The sequence below is a fragment of the Schistocerca gregaria genome, chromosome 1, assembly GCF_023897955.1.
Source record: "Schistocerca gregaria isolate iqSchGreg1 chromosome 1, iqSchGreg1.2, whole genome shotgun sequence".
NCBI classification, from domain to species: domain Eukaryota; kingdom Metazoa; phylum Arthropoda; class Insecta; order Orthoptera; family Acrididae; genus Schistocerca; species Schistocerca gregaria.
This window is the reverse complement of record NC_064920.1, coordinates 870,879,236-870,891,633: the sequence shown is the minus strand read 5'-3', so window position 1 is coordinate 870,891,633 and position 12,398 is coordinate 870,879,236. Positions and strand designations below refer to the sequence as shown.

At 42.4% G+C, this 12,398-nt stretch overlaps 1 protein-coding gene across 1 annotated transcript in view; it reads left to right on the top strand.

The window, feature by feature from the left end:
* The window catches only part of LOC126279474 (pickpocket protein 28-like), a 108,254-nt gene that overhangs the window by 60,122 nt on the left and 35,734 nt on the right, over positions 1 to 12,398 (top strand). Inside the window, exons 7-8 of the mRNA XM_049979684.1 lie at positions 1,375 to 1,499; positions 9,689 to 9,875. Of these exons, the coding sequence (XP_049835641.1) occupies positions 1,375 to 1,499; positions 9,689 to 9,875 (312 nt within the window). The remainder of the gene's footprint in view (positions 1 to 1,374; positions 1,500 to 9,688; positions 9,876 to 12,398) is intronic.

Below are 12,398 nucleotides of genomic sequence, written 5' to 3'. Positions count from 1 at the left end.
TTAGCGTACCTAGACCAGATCTGTGAGCCGTAAAGTCATCAGCATTCCTAGATATGCACGCACGGAAAAAAATCGCAACACTAAGAAGGAATTGTGAGACATAAACTAAAGTTGGTAGGCGTCTTTCTACAGCTTATAGACGATGTTTGTTCAGATTTCGTGCCAGTCGGGTAAGAGTGGCACTAGTAGCGCCACTATGAGGATACAAATCGGGATTGCTTGAAATACACGCTGTTACGGTAGTGAGAGTTCGTTACTTTTGAGATTGGACGTAGTGAGTTGCCTTTAAGGCCATCGTGTCCGGCGTATGGCTCTGGCGCATCGTACTGCGTCCGCAGCAGCAATCTGAACAGCAGTTGGCACCTCAGTGGCACAGCCAACTATTGCAAATCGGTTACTTCAAGGATAGGTCCCAGCCAGACGCTCTGTAGCGTGCATTCCACTGACCCCAAACCACGGTCGTTTGTGACCTCAGCAGTATCAAACGAGAGGGCATGGTGGAGGTCTGTTGCGATTCCTGATGAAAGTTGGTTCTGCCTGGGTGCCATGATTGTTGTGGGTTGATTAGAAGGAGTCCAGTTTAGGGCCTGAAACAACCTGTCTGTGTGCTAGGCACGATGGACCTACACCTCAAGTCATGGTCTGGGCTGAGATTTCGTGTGACTGCAAGAGCACTCTTGTATTGATCCCACACACGTTCACTGCAAAATTGTACGTCAGTATGGTGATTCGAGTTGTCGAGCTGTTCATGAACAGCGTTTCAGGGGATGTTGTTAAACGGAACAACGCTCGCCCACATATTCCACAGACTACAGGGTACCATCGAACGAAAACTCCAGCGTCATCCACAAGCAACATTAACCGTCCCTGTACCGACCGACCAAAAGCGATAGGTATGAAACTTCATCCTACGAACTGACATCCGGCACGTGTATTACACAATGCAAGCACCTCTGCGTACTCACATTCAACGTTGCTGTGTCATAGCTCGCGCATACCTTATGATGTGATCTTGCAATGTTAATCGGAAAAATATGTTACCTAGACAAATGTACTCCTGAAATTTCATTACTCTGTATTAGTTATTTTTGGTGTTCCGATTTTTTTCTGTGGTGGATATGTCACGAGCGATTTTATCACTTTATTTCTCTCTCGTATCTGTTCTCGATATATAACAGATAGTTAAGAGAACGAAGAAACATGTTTTACACGTATTATGAAAATACCTACGAAACATTAATGTCTTGAGCATTGTCTGTACATCATCAGTATGTCCACGCTACATTTTTTTCTACTTCGAAAAAATGTCTTATTTGTTTAAATCAGAAATGTGTGTGGCAGAGTCAGGCATTATTTTTTGCACCTATGTTCCAGCTAGCTCAACCATGTGAAGAAATGGCCCTCCAATGTCGCTGGAGGGGGAAGTCCTGCAACTGCAAGGAGCTGTTCAGACGCCGGAAAACTGACGCTGGATACTGCTGCTCTTTCAACTACGAGAGGTTAGTTTCTCCAAAACCTTGATCATGGACTTCTGAAATAAATGTTTGACATCTAAATTAGTTCAAACTATAGCCTAGAGGTAAAATGTTCAAAAGCCTCGTGCCTTATCGCTTTTGTCAGTACGCTCTGACAGATTCTAAAAATTCGAAGAAAGAAGCTAGAGATGGATAATTTTGAATGGAAATCTTTAAATGATGCTTTACTGAATTAAGAAAAAGTGTTGGCTTCACACGTTTCCGATTATACGGAACATTTTCTAACTATACCGACGTTTTTTATATTTCTTATTCATAAAACATTCCCCTGCAATACTCCTAGGAGATGTGTACATCACCTTCATCAAAAAAATGGTTTAAATGGCTCTGAGGACTATGGGACTTAACTTCTGAGTCATCAGTCACCTAGAAATTAGAACTACTTAAACCTAACTAACCTAAGGACATCACACACATCTATGCCAGGGGCAGGATTCGAACCTGCGACCGTAGCGGTCGCGCCGTTTGAGACTGTAGCCCCTAGAACCGCTCGGTCACTCAGGCCGGCTCACCTTTAACAGAAAACAGTCATTCGAGCAAAAGCTATAGTATGACTGAGATAGATCCTGATTGCAGAACGGATGCACTGCAGATTTTGAAAAACTTTTTACCTTTTATATGTAAGGGTAGTTATGAAGTACCAGAATTTCTGAAATCTGGATTAAGCGTATTTCAGAAAGTGTGCACATTTAAAGTATCCTAGCATGTATAGTACCATTTCATAGCCTTTGGCGAAAGATAGCTTATGGTTCCTATGGATGATAACAAACTAGGACTAGGCAACGATAAGAAAAGGTATCGACGTATCATTGTTTTAAGGAAATTTACCAGTATTCCTCTAATGACTCGTGGCCACCCATAATCACCCCGAATACGAGTCCAGTTTTACACAACCTCACTTACTGTTCGTACAGTCATTATTTCATCATTTTCTTTGGGTCTTTATCCCTCTTTAATGCGGGTTCGGCCGTGTTACTATGGACTTGGCGCTGTTAGAGTCAGAGGGTGGCCGGATGTCTTTCCTGTCGACACCCCTTACCCCCAGGACAGGATTAGTGTACCTCAGCTGCCTGCGTCCAGGGTAAGCCATGAAAGAGCGTGAACGTTTTCAAGTGTCTGGGAGGCGAGTAGCTGAGGCGGAACGTGAGGACCAGCCCAGTATTCACCTATAGGGATGTGGAAAACCGCCTAACAACGACATTCAGGCTGGCCGGTACTACGGCCCTCGTCGGTAATGCTCCGGGCAGGTTCCATCCAGGACCGGCGCGGCCTACATGGGTACAGGACAGCAGCGCATTAGAGCTCTCGGCTAACCTGGAGGGTTACTTGCTGTTTGTACAGTAGCAGTAGTTTATTCATCCGTGGATCACTGTAACAGGTATGTTTTCCATGTCACGATATTACAATGTAAGAACAACAAAGTATCGTAATACTTACAAAGTTTTCTTTTTTACAAGGATGGTACAAGTGCTCGGCCGTCGCTTTACAGCAGCATTTGGCTGCTGAATTAATTCAAGGAAATCAAGGAAAAGCTAAATCAGATTGGCTGGATGAGGACTGAAGCGGTCAGTGTGTTTGAGGAGGGACTTTCATGAAATTGACCGAAAATGTCAACTTTTTGTTTATTAGTAGAGCTCATGGACAATAATTTCCCAAAGTTTCAATAATGGAATCGTACCAGAAGTCCCTGAAAAATAATTTGTGCGAGATTGTGGATTCCTTGGTAGGAAGGTCACAGCAAGTAACTTTGAATGTGGTGACAGATTGTAATCTGTATTCTCTTTTCAGCAATGGCTGCATATTATGCAGCAGAAGTACTTACTCTGATGGGAAGAACCTATGACTTGTAACAGACCCAGTAATAACGCAAACAACTCATTGACAAATGCTGTCTAACTTCGGTAGGAGAAAAAAATTAGCAACACACGCTAACGTTAAAATGCACAATGGAAAATATCAGGCACGGCATTAGAAATTGAAGTGCATTGATAATGAATATCACTCACCAGATACTAGCAATACTAAGAGTATAGCAGTGAGCAACTTGTAGTTTATCTCTCTAGAATAGGGCTGTAGGCCTCTTACTGTAATCATTATAGTTCAATTCGAAACACTGAATATCTTCTTGTAATACGATTTAAAGTCAGTTGAATAATATTGCAGTTTGATAGATCTGAATATTCGTTTTAGACAGAGCGAGGTAATACTCTATTCGAGGTAGTTTGTAATATATGAATAAATATTCTTTTGCTGGATCATGCACAGCCTTTCTCCGACAAGCATGTGTTGTTAAGACCTACTTTTTTACCTGAAAATGCATGCATCGAAAAGCAGTTGCGTATTGTGAAACGTAGGGGATGCTATTTGTGAAATTAAGTATTCAATCGAAGTCGTTAAGTGCAAACAACAGCATCTCGTAGCCCTTAGTCATGAAATAGAGGTCGACAAAGATTATGACAATGTGTACTTAAAAACCTAGTAATTCATCATGAATTTGTCCGCCCCCGGTAGTTGAGTGGTCAGCGCGACAGAATGTCAATCCTAAGGGCCCGGATTCGATTCCGGGCTGCGTCGGAGATCTTCTCCGCTCAGGGACTGGGTGATATCATCATTATTTCATCCCTATCGACGTGCAAGTTGCCGAAGTGCCGTCAAATCGAAAGACTAGCACCCAGCGAAACGGTCTACCCGACGGAAGGTCCTAGTCACACTACATTTACATTTTATCAGGAATTTGAAGTGAGGAATATTATCTGAATTTAAATCATATAATTGGTTCAAAACAGACTGAACATAATAGCAAGTGGTCCACGGGCATCACAAAGACCCGTGAAACACAAGTCGAATGTAACAGCATCACGTAAACTCAATTTCATATACGACACAAAGAAAATCATTGAATCAAATACGCTGATAAAAAGAGTGGCTGAACTGACGGCACAGTTTTGTAACCAGACTCGTACCTACTGACTACACAAAGACACAAATCGTTTGCAACACTGCATGGATAAGTATATGTTCACTTACACAATTCACGGCAAGTTTAGCAACACGAATGAACAGTTTCAGTTCTTCAGTCAGCCAAGGCGTAGTTTTTCCTCTTAGTTTTCTGGTCTTCGGGCGGGCGTACTCGTCATATAGTTGAGTAAGTTTGTTAGTAAATCCTTGAAGTTATTCGTTTATGTCTGAGAAAGGAATAGAAGACGTTCCAAAATTGTTTCTTGCGCCTCAGTTTAAAGTTCGGATAAATTAATAAGTTTGAAATCTCGGTGTGAAGTAAATTGTAATTTCTTTCTGGGACATTCTAGCAAGTAAATCATGAGAATTATGTCGTGGACAGACATGCTAATTGCAGATATTTGCGAGATACGAATTGCTGTTTTGGGGTATTTCGTTGCAAATATATGTATGATAGTGTGGCTACTGTCCATATTATGGGTGGGAACAAGCTGAAGTAGCGATATGTTTGAACAAGAAAGCATCCGATTAAATTGAACTCTGAAAGGAATATTGTATAGAAATTTTTTTGCTAATGTCACCAGCCATAATTATGGGCCCTTATGTCGATTAGAGACTTGTAACAGCAGTCTCCAAGCAGGCCCATCCACCTAGTTCAGAAGGTTTGTAGAGGATATATTTTAGGCATTTTCTCTTCAGGGATTTGATTTTTATAAAAATATATTCCATTTGTTTACCTTTATTGTTTGCTGGATTTCTCAATATTATTCCTCGAAAGGAACACCGTCTTCCCTCCAGGGATTCCCGAAGCACCTGTGCAACAGTTGCTTATTGATCAAACCTATTGGTAACAAATCTAGCAGCCCGCCTCTGAATTGCTTCGCTATCTCCCTTTAATCTGACCTGGTGGCGATAACAAACACTCCAACAGTAGTCAAGAATGGGTCGCACTGGTGTTCTGTAGGCGGTCTCCTTTACAGATGAACCACGCTTTTCTAAAATTCTCCCTATACACCGAATTCTCCCAATAAAACAATCTCCTTACATACTCGTTGGAATTCATATGCTTTACAAGGTTACGCTTCAATTTTTAGTCGGCGTGACTCTGTCAAGCAGCCTTTCAATAGTGATGTACTCGGACGTTAAGAGATTGTTTTTCCTTCTCATCACACTTAGAGATAGCTGCCATTCATTACATTAACTAGAAATTTTATCAACAATAAGTCCTCTTGTATCCTCGTAGTCACTCATCGACGACACCTTTACGTACACCGCAGCATCATCATCAAACAGCCGCAAATTCTTGCTTACCTTGTCCGTCAGAGCATTTTTGTATGTAGACAACAGTAGCGAACTTATAACACTTCCCTGGGGTGCTCCTGATAATAGCCTCTTCGAGCTACTCGCATATCTTGAAACCTATTCCGTACGCGCGTAGCTTCGTTAACGGTCCACATTGAGGCGCCGTGTCAGACGCTTACCGTAAATCTAGGAGCATCGAATCTTCATCCACGGTTCACAGGATCTGATGTAAAAAAAAATGGGCAAACTGAATTTCGCACGAGTGATGCTCTTTAAAGCTGTAGAGAGAAGCTTTTCGTTTCAAGGAAATTTATTGTGTTCGAACTGATAAAATGTTCAAGAAATCTGTAGCAGGCCAAAGTTATGGCTTATTTCTCCAGCTAAGCAATGACCATATGACAACGGAAGAGATTTGTAACACAGGAGACAAAATCATGATTGAGAAATATCAAGGACGCCTTCTTTGTTTCCCAGAATCCATATCATACTCCAGAGCAAGAATAGCAAAAACCAGCTCTCAGTTTAGGATAACAAGAAAAGTATCAGCTTCCATTTCGTTTACTTTCCGCCGGTAAAATTAGTATTCTTCAAATAAAAAAAGGGGAAACTGATTATTGGGAACTTCTTTTAGAGACTTGAAGTCCTGTTTTCGCCAGATGAAACACTGTGGTCCAGAGAAGGGATGCCTGCGGCAGAGACACAGAAGATACATCTGCTTAGCACCCGATCTCCAAGAACCTGTTTGAAGTATGAAGCCAGAGGCCTAAACAGACGCAACACGGACTCCTCTTAACTTCTACCTTTATCTGGTCAGTGACTAGCCAGCTATGGACCAAAACATTGGGTGGAGTGAAAGTAGACTCTTATGAAGGACGCTGACACAGGAGTCAGTATATCTGTGCCGAGGTGGGGCAGTGGTTAGTACACTGGACTCGCATTCGCTTGGACGACGGTTCAAGTCCGAACCGGCCATCCAGACTGAGGTTCTCCGTGGATGCAGATATGGATGGGCATGTCGTCAGCACACCACTCTTCCGGCTGTGTCAGTTTACGAGACCGGTAAGAAAAGACGACCCTCCGATAAAAACATTTTTGACAAGCGTGTATGTACTTCTTTAACCATGGGAAATAAAAGCGGTACGCAGCAGATATGAAGGTAGTTGTAAAATAATTCTTTTCACAACAACAAGAAGCTTTTCTGGCTGATTGGATCGATGGACACACCCACAGAAGTACTTGCATAATGCTGGGGGAGCTACCTAGTGTGGCATTTCACTGCGAGACTCCACTGTAGGGACTTGGATGCTAGCCTTGAGGAGACAGAACGGAAGTCGCTAACGTATTTGCTTCCTGAAGTCACTTTGTCAAACGCTGGATATCTGCCACAGCCTTGGCCGCCAGCAAACACGTCACCGCCATTGCTGCCTGCATCCATAAGGATGCTGCGTGGTAATGTGCTTTATCATGAGCTCGCCGCTCCAAAAAGGTTCCACTGCCAACGTTTTGTATAAACCAGCTGATAATGAGACGCACAAATGCACTTCCGTTATAGTCAGCACCCCAAAGTTCCAACTGTCTCTGTGAAAATATGGTTCAAAAGGCTCTGAACACTGTGGGACTTAACTGCTGTGGCCATTAGTCCCCTAGAACTTAGAACTGCTTAAACCTAACTAACCTAAGGACATCACACACATCCATGCCCGAGGCAGGATCCGAACCTACGACCGTGGCGGTCGCGCGGTTCCAGACTGTAGCGCCTAGAACGGTTCGGCCACCCCAGCCGGCTGTCTCTGTGAACTAGCCGGTACTAAAAAAACATGTTAATGAGACTAAGAGGTTTTGGTCAATAGATAAGGTGTATTATTGCTTTACCATTTTAATCATACTGAAAGAAAAATATCAGTTATTGTTGACAATGATTTTAAAGGACAACCAAAGTTAACAGCCATGATCAAAATACACTTTCTGGAAATAAATGTGTGTTATGTAATCTGCTTACTTCCCGATAGCTGGCACACTTAACCCGTTTCTTTATTATTACGGGGGAGATTCAAAAATAATCTACACTTTTCGTCCTGCAGTGTACTTACAAAAAATAGTGATCCTACATGTATGTTATTTATCAAGATACTCTCCTTTCTTTTCAATTCCCTTGGTCCAGCGATCTGCAGCCTTTCCTGTTACTGCATATCTGAAGAGAATCGTCGACCTCGTAAATTATCCTTGAACCACTCAGACAAGTGAAAGTTGGAGCCAGCGAGCTCTGAGCTGCAGATAAGGTGTTCCAGCAGCTCCAAAGCCAATTTCTTTATGCTTTCAACGGTGTGATGAGCCGAGTGCAGTCGTACATTGTCAATCAACAGCAATACTTTTTATTTATTTATTTTGACAACTGACTTCGACGTTAGGTGCGAATTGCTGCATTTAGCTTTTTTCCAATAATTCACTGTAACTCTCTTTGCCATGCTCTCTTCCAGAATGATCTCATTTGAGTCCCAAAAATTGGTTGGCATAAAGTTTCCTGCCGATGGCTTCTTGTGTCTCTACTTCATATTCTGGCTCATAGTGGTGAAAAGACGTTTCATCGCTGGGGACTATCAGCGTCAAAAATTAGTCGCCTCCCATGTTGACATAATAGAGCAAGCCTTGGCAGCAGATAAAAAAAAAATGAAGTGAGCGTATGGCATCGTTGGGCAGGAGGCCCCATCCGGGAAAGGTTGGCCGCCAAGTGCAAGTCTTATTGCAGTCAGCCCGACATTGGTCGACTTCATGAGGATGACATGATGATGATAACAGCACAACACCCAGTCCCCGAGCGGAGAAAATCTCCCACCCGGCCTGGAATCGACTGGCTCTGAGCACAATGGGACTTAACATCTGAGGTCATCAGTACCCTAGAACTTAGAACTACTAAAACCTAACTAACCCAAGGACATCACACACATCCATGCTCGAGGCAGGATTCGAACCTGCGACCGTAGCGGTCGCGTGGCTCCAGACTGAAGTGCCTAGAACTGCTCGGCCACTGTGGCCGGCCCTGCAGTACACATTGAGTAAATAATTTTTCGCTGAGTGTGAAATACATTAATGTGAAAACGGCACGAAGAAATGATATTTTACTAACGGAAGTACTGCTAGAACAGTTCAGTCGTAAAAGTGACACTAAGTGACTTTCCTTTCCAGTAGCAGTTATGGACAATGCCAAAACTAATCAGTCTACCGACAGCGATGAAGAAAATACAGACGTGTACGAAAGGAATGGTCATCGTTGCAACACAACTCTCCCTAATAGAAGATTCTGGCCAGCTACCGGTAACATTGTAGTCCATACTCTAAGAGTCTGGAACTAATGAATGAACGGATTTGTGAATAATGGAGAAGACCCCAAAATATTTGTATAATATGTACATATTATAGCATCTTCATCTAGTAGAAGGGCGTATAAAATCTTTAGATCCAGATCACTTTCAAGTTCAATCACTGAAAAGCTTACATGCCGGTTTTTTCTTTGTCTCGAATTTTAGATGCATGCATGCTAATGTTGATTGAAAAAGAAAGTGACAAAGGCGAAATAAAATGCGTTTAGTATATGAGAATCCAGTTTCATTAGCAAATGTTCAATATTCAGCAATTTCTCCAGCATATAATTGAGGGTCATTGTGACCTGGTGTGCAGGTCGTGTAGCAATTGTAGAGATGTGCACTATTAGGGTTAAGTATGAGATACGAAGAAAGTATAGTAATTTTTTACTTGTACTCATAGCTTGCAGGTGCTATACACAATTGCAATTACAAAATATGAATATATGTAACCTTGATTAATTAAAAAATTGGTGCCCGTGGTTGGTCCAGCAATTTCTATAACGAACTGCTCAGATCCCTGGGCCCGACTAGCGTACGCACCAACGCTGCGGGCCTGCTGTCGGGTCTGACGGTGCTACTGGACCCCCAGCTGGAGGACTACCAGGCGGCCACCTTCTCCTTCTACGGCTTCCAGGTGCTGGTGCACTCGCCGGTCGAGTTCCCCGACGTCATCGCCAGGGGACACATCGTGAAGCCCTCGTCGGAGGCGTTCCTCCAGGTACTGGACTTGGCCCGTAGACATCTTAAATCGGCCGCTCACGTAACTGATAGCCTAACAAGCATCCTTGTGCAAGAATGCTTGAGAAAGCATGCTCAAATTCCTCGCACCTCAACACGGTTCAAGCATGCTTGTACAAGCATTAATTTCTTTTCCAGATAATGACGAGGTCAGATGACGATGCGCTAGCTTGCCCAGTCTTTTGACCTATGTTAAAATAAAGAAATAAAGAAATGAAAATAAAAAGAGAGACAGAGAGACATGGGGGTGGGGGTGGGGGTGGGAGAGAGGGGAGAGAACGTCAAATGATATCGAGCAAAGAGCGGTTAAAGAAACTAAAACATCATTCCCTTATTAGCTATTCACGTTATATAGGATGGTCCATTGATCGTGACTGGGCCAAATATCTCACGAAATAAGCGTCAAACGAAAAAACTACAAAAAACGAAACTTGTCTAGCTTGAAGGGGAAAACCAGATGGCGCTATGGTTGGCCCGCTAGATGTCGATGCCATAGGTCAAACAAATATCAACTGCCTTTTTTCAAAATAGCAACCGCCATTTTTATTACATATTCGTGTTGTACGTAAAGAAATATGAATGTTTTAGTTGAACCACTTTTTTGCTTTGTGATAGATGGCGCTGTAGTAGTCACAAACGTATAAGTACGTGGTATCACCCAACATTCCGCCAGTCTGGACGGTATTTCCTTCCTGATACATTACCCGTGTTAAAATGGACAGTTTACCAATTGCGGAAAAGGTCGATATGGTGTTGATGTATGGCTATTGTGATCAAAATGCCCAACGGGCGTGTGCTATGTATGCTGCTCGGTATCCTGGACGACATCATCAACGATTACATTGGACACAAGAGTTTCACCACGTTATCTTCTCGATGAACTTACACTTGAATGGAGGCTCCTAGAAGAATGAAAGTTGCCAGATTTCATTCATTACCTTCATTATCCTCGTACAGACATACCACCAGGCATGATAGTATCCAATGTCATTGGGTTCTAGATCGTATGGATAGTAACTTGCAAGTCAGCAGTTACATTTCTGACATTTTAAGGACAGTGATTTTGCCCTATCTTCGAGGTCTCCGAGATGTTATCTTTCATCCAGATAATTTAAGGCAGCATGTTGCTATCTTGATCTACCTCAGTCAATGATTCTTTTATCCTCAACATGGGTCAGGTGTAAACTACAAAGAACATTCCATTTAATAATTGTTGCCTGTCATAGTTTCAGCCTGAAGGGCTAAGTCGTCTGTGAATCTAAAAAAAAATTATTGGTTAGCCTTTCACTTTAATTTGTGTTGCGAAATTTTCTCTAAGATTAAAATGTTAGCTGAACGACTTATTTACAGGATGAATAACAGTAGAATTTACACGTTTCGAAGGTTAAGCATTCATCAACAGAATAACTGTACAAGAAACTCTAAAAGCGATCAATATAAAACATAAACAAGGGCAATAAAAATAAGATAACGTCGCTACTTCTCTTGCAACCATGCTTTCTTAAGATGTACATGCACATCACCATCAACTAATAAAATATACCAAAACGTAATGGCAGCGTCACAATAGCAGTCAAATACGTGCAGATAAACGCTTCTTCTTGAAAGCTTATCGTGCAGATAAACGCAGAAGTCACTCGAGTGAGCTCCTCCTGAATGTGAACACGAAATCAAAGAGGTGCTGAAGAAACAAAGGTGATTTATAACTACGTATAGCCCGGAATTTCAAATCCCATCACGAACGGTAAGCTAACGGTGTATTGTAAAGTCACTAAATGGTTACAGATATATAAAAAATGTGCAAAGTTTCTGAAATTTATTTATGTCACCTGTAAACCGTTCATTTAATGTATCACGATTTCCTACGCTCTGTATAGTAATCTCTAATTGTTCTTGTAGACCCACTTTCTTGCCTTTATCTTGTATAATCAAAATTGCTAGATTCTCGTCTGTTCCTTATATGGAATGGCCAGTTTCATGAATATGTATGGCCACGACTGACTTCTCGAAATTGTTAGGCCGAAAACCGTTCCCAAACACCACCACCCCACATCCTAAAACAGAGCAACATTTTACATCGGAAACTAACAATAGAAGAAAGCTATTACGTACAAAAGGGCCGGCCGTTGTGGCTGAGAGGTTCTAGGCGCTTCAGTCTGGAACCGCGCGACCGCTACGATCGCAGGTTCGAATCCTGCCTCGGGGATGGATGTGTGTGATGTCCTTAGGTTAATTAGGTTTAAGTAATTCTAAGTTCTAGGGGACTGATGACCTCAGATGTTAAGTCCCATAGTGCTCAGAGCCATTTGAACGTACAAATACAAACCCAACAACTGCGAACTCAACGCTTTGCAACACCATCTCTCGGCTTTAAGAGATATGACGCAGGACACAGAACAGAAATCACACACACACTCGATAACTCCCTAATCGCGAACAGAGGAACATAAGCCGTCAGAACTCCTGCTACACTTATCGAAACCTTATCGTCATACGCGATAAA